This window comes from Oryctolagus cuniculus, chromosome 8 (genome assembly GCF_051225735.1).
Source record: "Oryctolagus cuniculus isolate XC-2025 breed Fujian yellow rabbit chromosome 8, ASM5122573v1, whole genome shotgun sequence".
NCBI classification, from domain to species: Eukaryota; Metazoa; Chordata; class Mammalia; order Lagomorpha; family Leporidae; genus Oryctolagus; species Oryctolagus cuniculus.
This window is the reverse complement of record NC_142874.1, coordinates 45,927,016-45,948,445: the sequence shown is the minus strand read 5'-3', so window position 1 is coordinate 45,948,445 and position 21,430 is coordinate 45,927,016. Positions and strand designations below refer to the sequence as shown.

Here is a 21,430-nt window from a genome sequence, read left to right as displayed (position 1 = left end):
AAGAGACAGCCTGTGGCACTAGCTAGATGGCCCAAGAGGGAGGAAAAGTACTTCTTTGACAAAACTAGTATCTGCAGCTACATGCAAGAGCAGGGATAACCATCTGAACTCTAATAGATTATACTTCATTGAAACAAAAGCGTCTATTCATTGAAGCATCCCTGAGCACGCTGTCTATGGTATTATGTGCTATCACAATGATGTGTTATTTGCTAATAAAAAATGAAACACTTTATATACACATTTACATGCTTGTAGCAGTCATTACCATGTATTTTTATTTATATTTCTTCTTCACAAATTAAGTCAATTGAATTGCAAAACATACAAATACTCATTATGTATTTTCTTTTTTTAAGCTTTCTTTATTCGGGGTACAATGGAGAGAGGGAGAGAGGTCTCCTATGCACTGGTTCACTCCCCAAATGTCTACAGTGGTATGGGCCAGACCAATTCAAAGCCAGCAGCCAAGAACTCCGTGCAGGTCTCTCAGGGGGGTGGCAGGAATCCATCTACGTGAATCAACACCCACTGCCTCTCTGATTAGCAGAAGCTGGAATGGGAAGGGAGCCAGGATGTGAACCTAGGCACTCTGCTATGGACTGTGGACATCCTAACCGGCATCTTACTGGCTGGGATGAGTGCCTACCCCTTATTATGTACCATAAAGCTTTAAAAATCAGTGTTTTCTGAGTTGTGTCCTGTCCTTTCTGCTTCTGAACTTAAAGCAGGTCCAATCTTTGCCCTGCGTTCCACCCCCTTCTTTTTGCCTAGACACCTGGCTCGCTATTTTTAACATTCCCTGAACTTTCATTTTCTACCCTCATTTTATCTCTCCATTGAGCCTAATCGATACTTGACAGTGTTTATGCTATGCAGGGCCTCATGCTAAGTGCTTTGAGATATAGAAAGATGACTCCTGTCCTTAGGAAGCACACACATATTTACAAATGAAATGTGTGTAAGTGGTGTCATGGAAATGAAACAGGAAGAGGGTCATTCATTTTAGAGGTGGAGATATTCCAGGTGGGTCTTGAAGTGTAGGTTAAGATGTTATTATCTAAAAGGCTGCATTAATGATTCTGAATATCTCTTGTCAATTTGTTTACCACATGGCAGGCTCAGACAGAAATTAAAAATACAACAATTTTATGTAATAAAAAATTAAAAGGAAATTTGTTCAAGATAAATATTGCAGGCAAGTTTAACATACCTTATAGCATAAGAGGACATGCAGCAGGGATAAAAGCAGAAAAGTCAAATAGACTGTTCCTTCAGTAAACACTCATGAGCACGTTGTGTTAACAGAATACAGAGGGGATGGGGATGCTAACAAAATCCCTGCTGGGAAGGATCAGGGAAACAAAGGATAAAGTCTCAATTAATACAATGTGTGTGTGTGTGTGTGTGTGTGTGTGTGTGTGTTGGGGAGGGAAGACACCCAAAGGAACAGAAATACCAAGATACTTTTTAAAACTCATTTGGGGGACCGACGCTGTGGCATAGCTGATGAAGCTGCCGTCCACAAGGGCTGGCATCCCTTATGGGTACCGGTTTGAGTCCCGACTGTTCCACTTTCGATCCGGCTCTCTGCTGTGGCCTGGAAAAGCAGTAGAAGATGGCCCAAGTCCTCGGGCCCCTGCACCCACGTGGGAGACCTGGAAGAAGCTCCTGGCTCCTGGTTTCAGATTGGCACAGCTCCGGCCGTTGTGGCCATCTGGGGAGAGTGAACCAGTGGATGGAAGACCTTTCTCTCTCTCTCTGCTTTGTACCTCCCTGTAACTCTACCTTTCAATTAAGTAAATAAATTTTTAAAAAATTCATTGTTCTAAGAATTCCAGCAATGGTGATTAGGGAAGGAAAAGAAAAGCCATGAAAGCACCGGGGTTGAGGAAGAGACAGTGCATCAAGAAAAGACACAAATGGACTTAAGAGAAACGTGGCATTGCTGGATGAGCAGGACTCACAGGACTGAGAAGAGAAACAGAGGACATGGGCCAGAAAGAGGAACGTGGAAGCACTCTGTAGGGAACACGAGCAAGAGCAAACAGCAAAGAGTGAGAGACAAGGTGAGAAGGAAAAGGAAACAGCTGAGCAGACAAATTATATATAGCAAACCACAAGAAGTTAAACCATTCTGCCTGCTCCGAGTGCAAACAGGTAGCACTTTCACGGAATCAGTCTAACCGGCTCATTTTAGCATCTGAGTAAGACAAACTTTAAGAAAAGTGAATAATGAAAACAACCTTACTTAAACCTCTTACTTAGCTTTTACATATTCTGAAAGGATCAGAAAAAAATATAAGCACCACAGGTCAGCCTTACTTGTAAGGAGATTACAGTATTGAGAAACTGAAAAAGCATGAGCAATCTCAAGTTTGCATGACTGTTAATGATTGCATTAACAATCACATATCCAGGGCCTTGTTTAGCTTTTTCCATGACTCAATAGGCAAAAGGTCCAGCTTTTCTTTCCATTTTCAGAATATAGTAAGAAAAATGCTTAAAATGATACAATCTATACAACAGGAAACAGCACCTTAAAACTTTTGGTTCATTCCCATGTGCTGTTGAGCCTAATAAGTTCAACCACTTATATTGGATTCCATTTGCTTCTGGCAAATCGTTATTTGATGTTTAGCAGTGGTTAGGATAGAAATCCAAAAGGATGTGAACCGCATAGGAAGGAACCGAGGATGAGGGTGATCGTCAGCCCCTCTCCCATTGCGTGAGTATTACAAGTTCTAAGGTTACCCACGCCAACTGAATTCACTCCGGGAAATCTTGTCTTGACCTGCTCCCCTGCACCTCATCACACATGACAGAGAAGGCTCTAACGACTGGGATGATGCAGCAGGAAACGGGGTGGGGGTGGCTGAAAGAGCCAGGGAGGGCTGGTCTGCAAATACCTCCTCCACTGCCTCTCTTCTGGCTGCCTCTCTATACACAAGTATCCCCAATGAGCCCAGCAACTCCTTCCGAGCAGAGGGTGGCCCTTGGTATCCCGGGATCACCAGCAGCAGGACTGGCATTGTTTTTTGTACTCAATACATGTTTGCTGACATCATGGCACACATGAGTGCACCAGTAGACAGAAGACCATGGCTGAGTGCTCCTGGGTGGCTCCTGGCAGAATCTCATCTAGGTGTCATCTCTACATTAACCTAGAAGAATTGTGGATTTGGGTCTTTTTTTTTTATTAGATCAGGTAAGTGAATCAATATTAAGGTTGTTTTTAGGGATCCGTGATTGTCCAGCGTGTTGTCAGGTGTCTCATGGTAACAGCTTCTTTCCAGCAAGGAACTAGAAAGACCCCCAACTTTGAAGCCCTGGAGCCAAGCTTTACTGCATACTGACATGCAGAGTTCCACTGGGTGCCTTCTGCTCGAAGGTGGCTCCCGGGCCCATGGCACTAATTTCCCAGGCCACTGTGCAAATCTCTGGCCTTCAAGGGGGAGAGGAAGGTATGGGACACATGCTGACTCTGAAAGCACCAAGGGGCTGGGGTCTCCACATGCATCATTTTATGTGATCTTGCGAACAATGTTTCCTGCTTTGGGTCACTGCTCTCGTTTTAGTGATGACAGACATGGGCCCAGAAAAAGCCAATCATAATTGGTTTTCAGTTCCAGAGCAGGGGCAGACTTGAACTCAGGTTTGTGGGGACCAGAAGCCAGTTTTCCTTCCTTGGACTATAAGCAACATAGGGTTCATTGCCAGAGCCCAGAGCTCATGATGCCAATCCCTGCAGCTTTGAGGGTCCTACACTGGGACTGTCCTGGGTTGACATCGTACTCAAACAGTGAACGGGGTCTCAGAAAAGACCAGGTCCAGAATGTTTCCCGCTGCAGGAAGAAGTTGTTTTCCCCTGATCAGGGGAACAAACACACTGATACACCCAGGGTCTACTAACTGGTAACTTGGATGGTGGGAGACAAGGAAAAACTGGCTCTTTCTCCAACAGAGGCTGGAGATGGATGGACGAGAGAGGCCACAAACCTAATGACATGGAGGGCCAGACAGCATACTGTTAACTCCCTCCACAGGCACCTCGGGAGCTATTTCACTCACCTTTCCTTGTGTAGACAGGACAAAGGAATTTCCATCACAAATAAACTGCTGTCTTAATAAATGTGATGTTTTCTTGTGTAATTTATACCAATGTGGTCTGTCATAAAACATGTACATCTTTTTTTTAAAGATTTATTTATTTTACTTGAAAGTCAGAGTTACACAGAAAAAGGAGAGGAAGAGGGAGAGAGGGAGAGAGGGAGAGAGGGAGAGAGGGAGAGAGGGAGAGAGGGAGAGAGGGAGAGAGGGAGAGAGGGAGAGAGGGAGAGAGGGAGAGAGGGAGAGAGGGAGAGAGGGAGAGAGGGAGAGAGGGAGAGAGGTCTTCCATCTGATGGTTCACTCCCCAATTGGCCGCAATGGCTGGAGCTGCGCCAATCTGAAGCCAGGAGCCAGGAGCTTCCTCCGGGTCTCCCACATGGGTGCAGGGGCCCAGGACATGGGTCATCTTCTACTGCTTTCCCAGGCCACAGCAGAGAGCTGGACAGGAATTGGACAGCTGTATCTCAAACCGGTACCCATATGGGATGCCTGTGCTTCAGGCCAGGGTGTTAACGCACTGTGCCACAGCGCCAGCCCCAACATGTACATCTTTCATAGAACTTACTCTAGAGGAAAAACATTAATGTCAGTTTTTTGCCAAGAATGATTTTAGAACATATTTATTTTAATTTGAAAGCCACATACACACACATACACACGGCGTGGGAAGGGGAAGGAGAGAGAAAGATCTTCCTTTTGCTGGTTCACTCCCCAGATGCCCCACAACAGCTGTGGCTGGGCCAGGCTGAAGCCAGGAACCTGGAATTCTATTTGGGTCTCCCATATAGGTGGCAGGGATCTAACTACCTGAACCTTCATCTACTGCTTCATAGGGTACACATTAGTAGGAAGCTGGATCCAAAGCAGAAGCGGGCCCTTGGGGCTGGTGCTGTGGCATAGTGGGTAAGGCTACCACTTGCATGTGCAGGCATCCCATATGGGCGCCAGTTCGAGTCCCAGCTGCTCCACTTCCAATCCAGCTCTCTGTTATGGCCTGGGAAAGCAGTAGAAGATGGCCCAAGTCCTTGGGCCCCTGCATCCACACAGGAGACCCAGAAGGAGCTCCAGGCTCCTGGCTTCAGATCAGCACAGCTTTGGCCGTCGCAGCCATCTGGGGAGTGAACCAGCAGATTGAAGACCTCTCTCTCTCTGCCTCTGCCTATCTGTAACTTTGCCTTTCAAATAAATAAATCAATCTATAAAAAAAAATCTTAGGCCCTCCACGTTATGGGATGTGAGCATTGCCAGCAGCATCTTATCCTTTCTATACCAACCACCCACCCCAGCAATGCATATATTAAAAGACAAAACAAATAAAAATCTTGTAGATCATTTGTTTTGTAATTAATATGTAACTAGGAGTCAGGAAGCAGTGTGTTGACTAGAAATAACTGGAAAACATTTGCTTTATGTAAAGTGACACTGTGGGGGCTGGCATTGTGGTGTAGCAAATTAACCCATCAGCTGCATTGCTGGCATCCCATATAGGAGTGCCACTTCAAGTCCTGGCTGCTCTGCTTCTGATCCAGCTTCCTGCCGATGCACCTGGGAAGGCAGTAGAAAACGGCTCAAGTATCTGGGCCCATGCCACCCATGTGGGAGACCAGGATGCAGTTCCTGACTCCTAGCTTCTGCCTGGCTCAGTCCTGGCTGTTGTGGCCATTTGGGGAGTGAACCAGCAGATGGAAGACTGATCTCATTCTCTTTCTCTCCCCTCCCACCCCGTGAATGCATGTACTTCTCCCACTCTCTGTTACTTTGCCTTCTAACTAACTAACTAACTAACTAAATCTTTAAAATAATACACCGATATTGCAGGACAAGCCTGGGTGTATGACACAAATACTCCTGCTATGAAAATTCCTCCAACAGTTCAAATTCCATAAAAGATTACAGTGAACAGAAATACAATTTTCCTGAGATGTGCTCAACTGTTAAGACATTAGAAAGTCAGGATAACAGGAGCCCAGAGTAAAACAAACATTGCAAAAACCCATCTCGGGTTCCAGGCTTTTGAGTCCATCTTCGTTGTCTTCTGGGGGTCTTCAACTTAACTATTCATGAAGGAATGATAGGATACTAAAATCAGGTTGTTCAGAGCCTGAGGAAAATAATCTGAATCAATTCTTTGGATTCTACAGCAGTAAAAATCCTCCGTGATTCACTTCTACAAATAAGTGCATGGATATCCCCAATGGCCATATGGTCACAGAAGAAGAGAAAGCTGTCAAATCTGTAATTTCATTAAGGAAAATAGCCCAAGCAGTCATGTTTTGCTTATCCAAAGGAATCTGGACGAAAGAGGGGAGAGCCTCTTTCCTGAACAAGCCCAAGAGACAGCCACTGGTTCATGCAAGATAAGGAAATCATGTCACTGTCAAGCACAGAAATGTTTTCTAAACTGTGAGACTGTCTTTTCTAGACATGGGTGGAATAAAGGGTTAAAGAAATCCACGTCCAATCGTGGAAGCGTTTTAATACATTCAACCCCTTAGAGACATCAACATAAATACAGCAATTGAAGGCAATAAAGGCAAAAATCTCATAACATAATTTCTGCCCATTATTGCTTTATAATCATGTACAAACGGAGTCACGATTCTTTTCTCACTGGGAGAGTTGTTAGAGTCAAGTGCTCCAAACCCTCCTGCGACACATCTTTCTCATCCTGCATCAGTATTTCCTGCTCCGGAGAGGCAGAATACTAATTCAAATGAAAGCCTCACATAATGTAGCTCTTTCATTTTATTTAAACAGAAACTAGAGATAAGGAGCAAGAAAGGGATGGCCCACGAAGCTGCTTTTCATTATTTAACAGTGAATGATGAGCTGTGCCTGCTAACCATTGGCTTTCTGTTTCTGAATTCTGAGCAGAGCCGTTACTACTGTTTCTAACTTCATACCCTCTTTTGCAGGCTCACAAGCCCCTGATTAAAGCCCTGGAAGGCTTCCTATCTGATGCTCTGCCAGGCACTGTCCTCTTGGACACAATGTGTTCAGGTTATTAGCCTGATGTGCATCATTCAGCAAGCTGTCTTACAATTTCAGTGATCACCGTCTAGCAAGACTGAATTGCTGCCTTGCCCATGGCTTTTAGATTTATATAATTAACCAAAATTAGCTTGATGTTTAAAACACAATGCCAGCCCACTCATTTATTTTTGGAAGAACACTTTAGTGAACACAATGAATGGGCTGATTTGGAAATGCCAGCTGAAAACTGTCAAAGTCTCCCTATAAAATTACTAGACTTAAAAAATTCAAATTCTATTAAAGCAAATACCATTAAACAAAAACTACATGATAAACAGGTACCATCTTATTTTCATTTTAGTTCATTATTACAACTAACAAAGATCTAGCATGAAATATTTCATATTGTTCCTTCACACAGTAACTCCTGGAAAAGTTATAGAATGGTTTTTAGTTACAAAGTCCTGCAAAAGCATAGCATGCGCACTATGACAATGGGTAAACGCCATTGTTCAAAGCTATTAATGTTAAACAAAACAGAGAAAATGCCAACCACATATTAAACATGATAGCAGATGACAGATAATACCTTGAGGTAAAGCTTGTTTTTTTTCCTAAAAACTCTTTTGCTTACATTATGTCACATTTACTTTTATAATGATCCATGAAAGCATTTAATTAACTACATTTTTCATAAAGGAACTGAAGAACAGCAAATCAAAACGATTTCATAAACAGCATACAACAAAGGCTAAAATGAAAAACTTGCTCTCATTACTCCTGGCTATTTCTAGTTCCATTAACTTCACAGTACAAGGAATAGCAAAACTTTGACAAAATTTTAGACAAATGCAAACTGCTGTGTAGCTCGGTTTCTTTCTATGTAAGACGGTGACAATAACACTCACTTCATAAAGGCCTAGGAGTACATGAACATCTTAGTAATTACGTGAACAGCAAAGGCAGCACTGAATGAGATGGGTTACTTCACTCATACTTGATTCATTTCCCAGTTCATTCAACCAATGTTAGTTCAGCACACCTACAGGTCAGGCACTGTGGTAGGTACCAGGTTAGACAAAGCAGCAGCAGCAGCATCTGCACCCTAGAGCTGTTGCCCTAGAAGGACTCATCAGGAAGAGTTTGGCTTGTGGCGTAAATGCCAGTGAGTGGTAGCTCAGTCAAGCTGTTCTCTCCCCTGCATCATGCACATGGCTGCCGGGTGCCAGCCAACTGCTCGGCAGCTCACGCAAAGTTTAAGATTGGGATCCTGTCCAGCTGCTTTGCTTTCTCTCTCCTACTCACTGGCTGCTCCTTCCTATCTTCCAGCCCTGTCCTCCAGTGCCCATCCTCTAGGAGGGGCCTCCAAAAAGTTCATGGAAAATACAACTAAAAGATACTTAAGTTGATTTCACTGCAAAATATTCTGAAACCCACGCATACATTGAGCTTTTAAGGAGCTCATGAGAAATACACATTATAAAAACACTATGCGCAGACTTCAACATTTTTGTTAAAAAGAGTTAACAAATGCTGATGAGGATGTGGAGAAAGGGCCACTCTTATACACTGTTGGTGGGAATGAAATTAGTGCAGCCACTGTGGAAAACAGTATGGAGATTTTTTAAAAACTAGATATGGAACTGCTATATGATCCAGCAAGCCTACTACTAGGTATACACCAAAAAGACATGAAATCATTGTATCAAAGAGATACCTACTCCAGTATGTTTATAGTAGCACTGTTCACAATAGCCAAGATAACAGAACCATACAGGGTGTCCATCATCAGATGACTGGATAAAGAAAATATTCTGGATATAGCCAATGGAACAGTATTCGACTATAAAAAAGAATGAAATCCTGTCATTTGCAGCAAAATGGATGAAACTGGTAGACATCATGTTGAGTGAAATAAGCCAGACATAGAAAGATAAATAGTGCACATTCTCCCTTATACATGAGAATTAAAATGAAAAGAAAAACAAAACTCAATTTGAACACAGGGTGTTGATTACTAGAGACTGTGAGGGGTGGGAGGGATAAAAGGAGTTTGGATTAAAAAAGTAGAAGCTGGGTTTTGTTCATTTATTGTGACAAAATACCAGTAAGAGATGTTAATAATGGAAATCGGCATTATGTTCTGTAAACTTAAACTATTCTGAAATCAAACATTTAAAAAATTTTGCACCAAGATAAATTTATCTTTTAGTGCCACTTTCATGAATTTCTTGAAGCTCCGTCATGCGACATAAAACAGCACACTACAAATTGTGCCAAACACAGTTCAGTCAGAAAAGTGGCCACGAATAGGGATGCAGGTCTCTGGGGAAAACCGTCACTCAGCCATGCCCGCATCAGAGCAGCTGCCTCTCTTCCACTTGTTTTTTGTCTTCCACTAATACACTAGACTTTGAGTACAAGATTCTGGTGTCAATAAATACTAAAGGAACAGCTGGTGGGGAAAAAGCTCACTGATTTAAAATATAACTCATTCTTCAACAAGTTGATAAAAGGAAAATGAGAGGAGGTTGGGGGAATGTAGCACATTAAAAGAAACTTAGGCGACATAAAAACCAAATGGAGTATGTCTAGTTCTTGACTGGATCCTTGTTTGAACATGTCAGCGATAAACAAGGACCTTTAAGACAACTAAGGGAAATTTTAAAATGAGCAGGGTATCCAATAGTTGTCAATCCTATTAGGTATTGCTAGGACAGCAAGTATGTGACAAACTTTTTTTTTAAGATTTATTTGAAAGGCAGAGTTAGAGGAGGATGCACACATGCACACACACACACAGAGGGAGGGGGAGGGGGAGAGGGAAGGAAGAGAATGAATGAATCTTCCAACCAGTATTTCACTCCCCAAATTACCACAGTGGCCAAGCCTGGGTCAAGCCAAAGCCAGAAGCCAGAAACCTCATTTGGGTTTCCCACACAGATGAAAGGGGCCAGAGTACTTGGGCCACCTTCTGCTCTCCCTAGGTGCATTAGCAGGGAGCGGGAAGGAACGGAGCAGCCGGGACACAGACCACTACCCATATGGGATTCTGGCTTCATAGGTAGTGGCTTAACTTGCTATTCCACAATGCTGCCCCCCACCCCCACTTTTTAGAAGATAAGACTATGAAAATACTTCCAAGTATAAAAGCCAGGATATCTGTAACTTTAATATTTATAGGCCAAAAAAAACCCAAGATGGTATAAATATGATAGTCAACAATTATTAAATCTTGGTGATGAGTATACATTATATATTTCTCTTGACTTTGTACATCTGATTTTTTCATTTTTAAAAATATGGTATGTTCAATACCTATTGGGATTTGTAGACCTTAATATGCCTTAAGCCTCCTATAAGCTACATGAGTTAAAACCACAAATAAGTTTTTGTTTTGAACTTAAAAATTACATAATCCAATTATATCATTTTAAAAACATGGTTATCTTCTTAGAATTGTACCTATGAAATACATGAAATCTGTCCCCTTTTTATAAATAACTAAATAAAATAAAAAATACATTAGTTGTGAAAAAAATCTCAAAATGACTCATTAGTAGCCATAAAGACAGTAGTTGGGATCTTAGTCCTTTCAGGCTGCTGTAACAAAATACCTTAGATTGGGTAACTTATAAACACAGAAATTAATCCCCTGCCCTCTAGCACAGGACACAGCAAAAGCGATGAGATGTCAATTTGAATATGAAGTTTTAAAAGATTGTGGCCTCTTCACTCCCTCCCTCCTTCTTTCTTTGCAATTTTTTTTAAAGATTTATTTATTTATTTGAAAGGGTTACAGAGCGAGGGGGGCAGGGAGAAAGAAAGAGAGTGATCAAGCTTCCATCTGCTGGTTCACTCCCCAGATGGTTGCAACAGCCAGGGCTGGGCCAAGCCGAAGCCAGAAGCCCATTTTCCACTGTTTTCCTAGGTGCTTTAGCAGGGAGCTGGGTTGGAAAGTGCAGCAGCCAGGACAGGAGCTGGTGCCTATACGGGATGTCGGCGTGGCAGGTGGCGGCTTTACCCACCACGCCACGATGCTGGACCCCCTCTTTCCCTTCTTGCTTGCTGGCTCTGATAAAGTGAGCTGCCAGGAGCCACAGAAGCTTCCCCTGGGACAGCTCAGGTGGGAAGCACCAGCACTTCATGAGAACCGAGGCCTTCAGTTCGCAGCCTACAAACTGCAAATCCTGCCAACGCCCCAGGAGAGTGCCGAAGCTGACCCTTCCCCAGGTGAGCCCTGGGACAGACCCGGCAGCGAGGGCTGTTATGACTTCAAGGAACAGAGTGCAGGGCTTCAAGAACAGAAACACATTCTGGAGGCTACAATTCCAAGGTCAAGTTGTTGGTGAGCTTGGTTTCAGGTTGTGGCAGGCCTGCTCACTTCCTTCCCATGCCCACATATGGCCTTTCCCCAGCACACAGAGGATGCACTTGTCTGTGTGAAATTTCCTCTTAATAGGACACCAGCCATCCTGCAGCAAGGACCCCCCTTCCAAAATGGCTTCATTTTACCTTAATTATTTCTTTAAAGAAAGTGTCTTTGGGGCCACTGCTTTGACGTAGTGGTTAAAGCCGCCGCCCACAGGGCAGGCATCCCATGAGGGCTCCAGTTCGAGTCCTGGCTGCTCCACTTCAGATCCAGCTCTCTGTTGTGGCCTGGGAAAGCAGTGGAGGATGACCCAAGTCCTTGGGCCCCTGCACTCATAGGAGACCCAGAAGAAACTTCTGGCTCCTGGCTTTGGATCAGCGCAGCTCCGGCCAATGAGGTCAATTGGGGAGTGAACCTGTGGATGGAAGACCTCATTTCTCTCTGCTTCTCCTTTTCTCTCTGACTTCCAAATAAATAAATAAATCTCTTAAAAGAAAAAGACTGTATCTTCAAATACAGCTATAAACATTCTGAGTATTGAAAATTAAGGCTTCAACATAGGAATCCTGGGGGTGAGGGAAACAATCCAGCCCCTAACAGGCTAGAGCAAAAGCCCAGTTAACTTCCTCTTGGATTCCTTACCTTAGAAAATGTGGGCAATAAAAGTTGTTTTGAGTCACCCACTTTTGGGGTAATTTCTTACACAGTAACAAGTCACTAACACAGCACGTAAAACAGTTATGACCATCCACTATCTAGGCCAGTGAAAAACAATTTTATTACAACTTTCCATATGAACTTAAACATAACAAACCCACATTTTTATTCCATGTCTTCCTGGTTTCGGAGGTATGTATGCTCCTGAAATGTCAAGGTCCTCTGAGTGCAAATAATTGCTGTTAATAACTGTCATGCATGAACTTAGAACATATCCATTCTTTAAACCTCAATTCCAGACTTCAAATGCTCCTCCTCTAGGTTCTAGTTTACTATTATTTTTGGCAGTACTGATAGTTGCATCACCAAACTGTAGTATTTTGGAAACTCTGAAAAAGTTTGAAGGGAGGACAGTCATCTTCTCTATTCTTTATTTGCAAAATATTTTGACTTTTATATTTATAGTCACTTGTTAGAATGAGCAATCCAAAGACAGTTTTATATCTTCTATTTCCTCCCATTTAGCCTTGCACACAAACTTGCCTTCAGCATTTGTCCTCTTACAAAGCATAACAATTAGCATTTTAAAAGATTTATTTATTTGAGAGCGAGGGGAGAGAGACAGAGAGAGAGAGAGAGAGATTCTATCCACTGGTTCACTCCCCAAATTCCTGCAACAGCCAGGGGCTGGGCCAGGCCAAAGTCAGAAGTCTGGAGCTCTGTCTCCCACACGATGGCAGGAACCCAAGCACTCAGGCCATCATCTGCTGCCTCTTGGGCACATCATCAGGAAGCTGGACTGGAAGCAGCAGAAGTGACTGGCACTCTGTTATGGATGAGAGCATACCAAGTGGTGGCTCAACCTGCTGTGCCACAACACGCACCCTGAGATTAATGTTTTCATTGCAAGACAGTATATATATATCATCTTTAGATTGATTTTTTATTTATTCTATTTATTACTTAGAATGTATGATTCACGGTATTTAAAATTGAAAAAGTCCTTCCCTCTCATTTTTATTTCTCTGTAATTGTAAACCTATAACTAGATTATGACTTGGGATTTTGTTCCTAACCATTCCAAGAAGGCCAATACCACTTAAATGTTTAAGGTCAAGGATTTCTAATGTGATACATAGGAAAACATTACAAACATTCCAATTTAGTCTTTAAAATACTATTTCCCAAAAATTAGGGCATGAACTACATCTTAAAGGAATGGTTTGTACACTAATTTTCAATTGCATTCTTTTTTTTACTGCTCTTACATCAGTATTTGACAAGGCATTTGTATCTCTTCCTGTTACTATCAATATTTGTGTATCACTGAACATTAGTCAATGAAATCCAATTTTTGCCCCCAAAGAATTACCTTTCATTCAGATCCCACCAGTACTTACATATAGTGAAGAGATTTTGTTCAATGTTTTTTTCTTCTAAGTACTACAAGTGATATTTAGTTTCTTAAAATTTTTAAAAACATTGAGTTCTCCATTGAGCAAACACAACAGAAATATTGCCACGTCCAACTTTACTTTCATTATTAGTAACATATCTTCTTCCTATTTAAATTTGGAGTCATCTTAATTCCCCTTAAATATATTTTCCTATTATGATTTTAACATTGTATTTAAGAATAGTTTAAAGGATTTATTAATAGATTAAATTCTTGGGCTCAAAGCAAATGCATGATAATTTCTTAAACACGATCTCATAAAATCTCATGTTAATGTGATATTAATACAAAGATAACAGATTCCATGTAATTCATAGATACAATTCTAACAATATAATGATGGTGAGGTAGTAATACAAAGAGCTCTCATATATACCTCACCCCTTCTCCAAATACCATTTTTCCAGCTTTTCCTTCTTTTACTCTTTACTATTAGCATTATCTTTAGATGTAATTTATAGCTTAGATAAATGACTTAAAATGCATAGTCAGTTGTCATTCTGATAATTTAAAAAACTGCAATCTTGATTCTTGATTCACTTCTCTAGGTATTTATTTATTTTTAAATTCAAGGTTTCTTAACTGAAATGCCATCAAGCATGTAGCAATACCCACTAAATATCTGTTTCTTTATATAATCACATTACTATTGCTAAAATTTATTAGAATTTTATTGGCATATACAACCAACATCATAAAAAGAGACTTTAAAGAGAAAAACATGGCTGGCGCCGCAGCTCAATAGGCTAGTCCTCCGCCTGCAGCGCCGGCACACTGGGTTCTAGTCCTAGTCCGGGCGCTGGATTCTGTCCTGGTTGCTCCTCTTCCAGGCCAGCTCTCTGCTGTGGCCTGGGAAAGCAGTGGGCCCTGTACCCGCATGGGAGACCAGGAGAAGCACCTGGCTCCTGGCTTCAGATCAGCGCAGTGCGCCGTCCGCAGCAGCCATTGGGGGGTGAACCAACAGTAAAGGAAGACCTTTCTCTGTCTCTCTCTCTCTCTCTCTCTCAATGTCCACTCTGCCTATCAAAGATAAAATAAAAAAGTAAAAAACAAAAATAAAGAGAAAAACGTGAATGTTTTACCTAACATTTTGCTATAATTATATACACAGCTAGAATATAAAGACTCACATTTAACAAAAAAAAAAAAAATCAGACTAGTTCCCTCTGTCGTTGTCTGACCATGGTTAGAGTTCAAAGCAATCCATCCCAGGTTGGTGGCGAGTGTCTGAGGTGTCCCTCAGACTGTGGTCAGAAGGAGAGTGAAGGATCAGGATACAGAAAATTGTATTAAGTTCTCTAAAAGTCAAACAGCTGAGTTCTTGACTGTCTCTCAACTACAGCTATCAAAGGTCTTTGGACTACTCAGGGTTATTACCAGAAACTGAGCAACCGGAGCAGTCATCATTCTGATATAAGGTAAAGGCCATTGAAAAACAGAACCTCACAGATAACCGTTCAGAATGTTTCTATTTTGCACACTCTTTTAAAAAAAAGTTTATTCGCTGCTTTCTAGACATTGGGGCTATGACAGGGAAAGAAGATGTTGACTATCAGCTGCACAGAACGCTAAAATACATTTATTGATTCAGAGCATGTAAAAGAATTCATGATATGAAACAAGGTTAACGATTAACTTCCCAGCTAGAAGACCTTGGAAAGCCTTAAAATAAAAACATCTGAATTCATGGCAAGCGTTTCTCTGTCTTTAAATTTAATTTAGAATGATAAAGAGGGGACTTTTTCACCTCTTTCCAACAACTACAAAATCATACACGCCCATTTATAATAATACCAGAACGCTGGCCCTAAGGCAAACCAAACTAGATAGAAACACTTCTCAAAAACCGCTGAGTCATTTGGCAACCCTTTATTCAGAGTTGAAATCCTTCACCAGGGCACATACAGGGAAATGCAAATGATTCTGCTGTGGGAGTCCTTAAGGCACGCCTCAGCGTGAGACCGAACTGTCAGGTTCAGAATGACCTGGCATGGCTCTGCCACTCCAGAGAAGGGAGTACGGTTGGTTCAGTGTGGGTGTGAGTGTGCTGTCCCCCACGGCCATCGGGAACTGGCTGAAATGCCTTACCAACAGCCTATGTGAGGATATACACTACCAAAGCACTGGTGTTTTAAGTAATTTTCTTGCAGTCACAACTGGTCTTCCTCTTCACCATGAGACATCTGCACTCTGGGAGTGCTTGTCAGAAACCACTTAGGGTCAGGCCTGTACATTTCCCAAGTTTCAAAGGCAGAGGAGAAGCAGAAGAGTAAAGAACGCGGCACAGGACTTGCTCACTGCCCCACCAGTGTCCGCGGTCAGCTGGTGACCTCACTGCTATGTGTCATCGTTTCAGATTTTGCAGAGGTAATGGTCACCAAAGTCCTCCTGGTAACAAGTGTTGCCACTCACCAGGGACCTGCTCACCTGCTCACCTAGGCCGTCAGCTTGCTAAGTGCCCCTGACCTGCTGCCACAAGAAAGCAAAATCTCTGTGGGAACAGGGTCCAACTTCCATACAAAGCCATAAGGGTTGTCTCTGGTCCTCAAAGCATCTTTTTGCAATAAACTCTTCCTCTAGATGAGGGCTTGGGCCATGTCGGGTATCTTCCTAAGTATCTGCATACTCTCTCTGAAATACTAGTAAGTTACTTGAGGTTACAAGTATTCACTCTACAGGCAAACAAAACTAAATTCAAATTGCAGGGTCCCACTTGACATGAGCAACTTGAATTAAGTAGGTACTGCCTTAGCGCCACAGTCCCTGCTTCACAGTTGTTTGCTTGGCACAATGCTAAGCACATGCATGCTCAGAACTCAGTTTTATTTTCTTTTATTTGAGACAGACAGATATACACACACAGATTTTTCATATACTGGGCCACTCTCCAAATATCTGCAAATATCTGGGGCCCAAGTCAGGAGCCAGAAACTCAGTCAAGGTCCCCCACCTTTCAGGTGCCCATTACTCAAGTTAGCGCTGCAGCCTTCTGGGGTCTGTGCCACAGGAAGCCAGAGTCAGGAGCTGGAGTCAGCAACAGAACCCAGACACTCTGACGCAAGGCACAGGCATCCTAACTGCTAGGCCCGAGGCCCATCCCCCGCACTCAATAGTGACATCCCCCATAGACGTCATGAACCTGAGCAAGTTCTACATCTTACCTCCATTTATACATAGCAGCTTGTGTGTTGCTACTTTTGTCAGTGCATTATTTAAATTATTTGGAAAAATTTAACTTACTGCTCTCTCAAAACAATCCTATATCCTATATTCTATTATACTATAATACAAGTATCCCAACTGTGCCTGATCAGAATTTCAATCTAATTCTATTGTACCTAGCCCTTCATTCTAGCTCAAATATTCTTTTTAGAGTTACTCATTAATATATAAAAAAGTGGCTTTCTAATATCATTAAATGATGAGAATTTTATACTATCTAAATATTGATAGACCATTAAGTATTTTAAAAAATCAATTTAAACTATTTACACACACCAAAAAATAAAACTAGGGGCAGGCATTTGGCCTAGCAGAGAATGTATCAGAATGCCCACTTCCCACACTGGACTGCCTGGGTTTGATACCTGGCTCAGGCTCCTGCCTCCAGCTTCCAGCTATGCAGACCCTGGGATGCAGCAGCCATGGCTGTAGTAGCTGGGTCCCTGCCATTCACGTAGGAGTCCTGTCTCCAAGCTTTGCTCCCATTCTTGGCCACTATGGGCATCTGAGGAGTAAGCCCATGGATGGGAGCGCTCCCTTTTTCAGCCTCAGCCCCCTCTGTCTCTCTAGCTCTTAGATAAATTTGAAAATTTTTCAAAAAAGCAGAAAAGAGAGATGGAAGAATATGAAATTTTACTTGATTTTAGATAATCCACAAAATGAAGATATTTTAAGATTATTTATTCTGGAACTCAATATTTAAGGGTAGTATACTGATATAGTATAATAAAGACAGATTAATAAAATATGATAAACTGAGAGGTGGATTTAAATATGAAAAATAAGCATTATCCAGATAAAGGTCCAAAGCCACAGAATTCTGGCTGAGTACTCTCATAATCAAGTTCCAGGTGCAGTAAGTACCCCACTCCTTCCATCCCCACACTCCTGCCTGCACACACCCTAAACTCCAGATACTAAATGCAGACATACTTCTTCTTTTATTTTTTAAACTTATTTAATAAATATAAATTTCCAAAGTACAGCTTATGGGTTACAGTGGCTTTTCTCCCCCATAACTTCCCTCCCACCTGCAACCCTCCCATCTCCTACTCCCTCTCCCCTTCCATTCACATCAAGATTCATTTTCAATTATCTTTATATACAGAAGATCAATTTAGTATCTATTAAGTAAAAATTTCAACAGTCTGCACCCACACAGAAACACAAAGTGTAAAGTACTGTTTCAGTATTAGTTATAGCATTAATTTACACTTTACAACACATAAAGGACAGAGATCTTACATGGAGAGTAAGTGCACAGTGACTCCTGTTGTTGACTTAACAATTGACACTCTTGTTTAAGGCATCAGTAATTACCCTAGGTTCTTGTCATGAGTTGCCAAGGCTATGGAAGCTAACTCCAATCTTATTTAGACAAGGTCATAGTCAAAGTGGAAGTTCTCTCCTCCCTTCAGAGAAAGGTACCTCCTTTGATGGCTCTGTTTTTTCCACTGGGATCTCACTCCCAGAGGTCTTTCATTTAGTTGTGTTTGTTTGTTTGTTTGTTTGGTTTTTTTTGCCAGAGTGTCTTGGCTTTCCATGCCTAAAATACTCTCATGGGCTCTTCAGCCAGATCCGAATGCCTTAAGGGCTGATTCTGAGGCCAGAGTGCTATTTAGGACATCTGCCATTCTATGAGTCAATATACACATACTTCTGTTATTTATGGTCTCTGGGCCAGAATCCATGTTATCTTCTCTATCAAGAATGTCACCTCCTGCTATCTCTGCCCACCAGAGATCCTGCTTCACCACTGGGCCATGCCCAGGGGCCAGCACCTCCCCTTTCCTGTCCCTGCTCTTTCAAGCTGGATGAGCTCGCTTTCTGCCAAAGCCTCCCTGGCATTAGCATGAATTTGGCTAACACTCTCCCTCCATTGGAATCTAAGCTTGACAAGGTTGGGAATTAGTCCACAAGCATGAATGCATCTTCACTTTGACATGTCCCCAGCAGAGGTATTTGCACAAAGAATTAGCAAAAGCACCCTGAAGGGGTTTCCACAATGACACATCTGCAAGGTGGCTTCCGACCTCCAAGCAACTCGAAGCACATACACACTGCAGCCCAATGGGAGCTACCAAAGTTGTATTTTTTTTTTAATTATAGAATTGACCATTTCATCTAGAAATATAGCAGGCACAGAAAATGGATAACACTTTTTTATTCACATTAATACTTATCATAAAGCATAGAGAGCCTAAAGAGAGGGAAGGAGAAAGAAGGGGAGGTGGGGGGGGGGAGAGAGGGAGAGAGAGAGAGAGATATCAGAAGGGTCATGAAGACAGGGCTGGTTAGATCCAGGATGAGCGTAGGAAGCACTCACAGGCTCCTTAAGTCAATGACCAAAACATCTATTATTCAAAATCTATTATTTTAAAAGATTATTTAGAATATGAAGATAGTGGGTTTTTTTTAATGTCAACTTACTTTTCTATGCTCTGGCACCACTTAAGATGATACTATGTCATTTAATCATCTCCCCCCCAAAGCCCCATATGCCCACCTCCAAATAAAAAGAAGTATTCAGTTCTCCCTGAAGCTCTGTAAAAGATTTGATATTGGGAAAATACAGAAACAAGTGATATTTCATTTGGTGCCATTATATTCAGCAGTAAAATAGAACACTGTCTAATTAGAATCTTCCTTTTCTTTCTTCACTCTGAGACATACCTTTCATAATCACATAATCATTAAAATCTGACAACTTAATTCTTGAGAAAACTGGATTGTTTTTAAGGATTCATTGTCCTTATTATTTCAATCTGCTCAGTAGTTATCTGGCCAATTAAGAAAGCGCAGGTGCCTGGAGCATCAATGGAGCAGGTGAGAAAGCTCCCTGCCACCATAAACAGAAAGGTCTGGAGCAGCTGCCCATTTTGTTATGCACAGATCCCGCGGGCCAAGGAAATGCACGTTTTATGGGCAACTCTAAGCCTTAGACCAAGTACATACATAACATAACTTCATGTTTGTGGGAATTTTATGTTTAAAATTCCAAGTATCAGTTAAGTCACAGCAAAGGAGATGACTGCAGGCAGAAGGTTGCGCTTTCTAGTATAGAAATAACAAAGACACTTTATTTTTCAGAACACAAGACCAGATGACACCTAAATATATTTACTTAGACATGTACTATCCTACCGAATAGCCAGTAGACACAATACTTAGGCAGTAAAGTTTAAACTTGAGTTGTTCAGTTACATTAGTCACATCTGAAGTGACATCTTGCCACAGGCTACCATGCTGAAGGGCACAGGACTTTCTATTGGACAATGTTGTTAGCCAATCAAAAAATGTTGCTTACAAGTGAACAAACAAGTGGCCTAGCTAATGAACAAATCAACCCATTAAAACATAAATTTCCACATTCAATGTGAGGAAAGCTCAAAATTGTCTAGTACCATCAACTGATGACTGGATAAAAAAATACGGAATACATACACTACGGAATACTACTCAACCATAAAAAAGAATGAAATCCCATCTTTTGCAACAAAATGGATGCAACTGGAAACCATTATGCTTAGCGAAGTAAGCCAGTCTCCAAAAGACAAATACCATATGTTTTCCTTGATCTGCGGTAACAGAGTACAAAAAGTATAATGTATTTGAGTGAAATTGACATTTTGAGATCTGATTATTGCTTCCAGACCCTGTGCCTGATGTTGAGGAATAATGTTTTTGCTTCCTACTATTTGCTGAACTCTTTATTTAGTGATGGGTTAAGCTCATGATTTAAAATAAACAAAGCATGTCAAATAAAAACCGAAAGAAAGAATGAAAAGGGGAGGAGGAGGGAAAGTGGAAGCGTGGGCAGGATAGGGAGCACGGTGGAAGTTTCGCTTTGCTCCGAAGTCTGCATATATGAAACATGAAATCTGTTCACTTTATATGAATTTAAATTGTGTTAAAAATTGCCTAGTTGTCTTTTGTTATTTTTATCCTAAATCATTATTGTCATTAATCATTAAATTTCTTCTCTCAAACAGTGAACAAAACTAGCGGTGCAAGTTTGAAAAAAGTCCTTATTTTCTCATTTAAAGAATACCGAAATATAACTTGGAATAATTCATATTATTCAAATTAACAGAATTCTTTAAACATAGGCCGGTATGTTAAAAAGTCACACACTATACATTGACAAGAACAGTCAAAGTGAAAAAGATAGACAGCCAAAATGGCACCAAGGCTGACAACCAAAGGGAATGCTCAGGTATTGTTGCTAGAAGCGTAAAAGACTGTAGCTGCCTTATAAAGATGTCCAGCAGTTTCTTCTAAGATTGAGCACAGATTTGGCCTGTGGCCCAACACTGCCCCACACAGATGTTTATCTAAGAAAATAAAAGTTTCCATAGAAAGTCTTACAGTCGAACAGTAGAACCATCAGCCTACCAACAACCAAAGACACAAACTGGCATGGTCAGACCATGCACTACTATCTATGCAGCAATAGAAAAGAACAGTTTTACTCATGATATGAATAAATCTCAAAAACATTATACTAAGTGAGAAGAAGAACATAGGATATGATTCCACCTTTAGGAAGTTCTAGAATATGCAAAAGTAACCCATGGTAAGCCCAAACCAGAATGTGTTTGTGCTAGGGGGTCGGGCGTACAATTGGGGTGATAGGAATA

At 41.5% G+C, this 21,430-nt stretch overlaps 1 protein-coding gene across 18 annotated transcripts in view; it reads right to left on the bottom strand.

Annotated features, from left to right (window-relative positions):
• NR3C2 (nuclear receptor subfamily 3 group C member 2) overlaps positions 1-21,430 on the bottom strand; it is a 375,513-nt gene that overhangs the window by 213,048 nt on the left and 141,035 nt on the right. For 2 of the 18 annotated variants that reach the window (XM_089302394.1, XM_089302392.1), the window contains one exon: positions 14,558-14,588. The exons of the other annotated variants lie outside the window; for them this stretch is intronic. In XM_089302394.1, coding sequence (XP_089158520.1) covers positions 14,573-14,588 — 16 coding nt within the window. In that variant the 3' untranslated portion in view covers positions 14,558-14,572. Of the gene's footprint in view, positions 1-14,557; positions 14,589-21,430 lie in introns of those variants that run through there. 18 annotated transcript variants of the gene reach the window in all.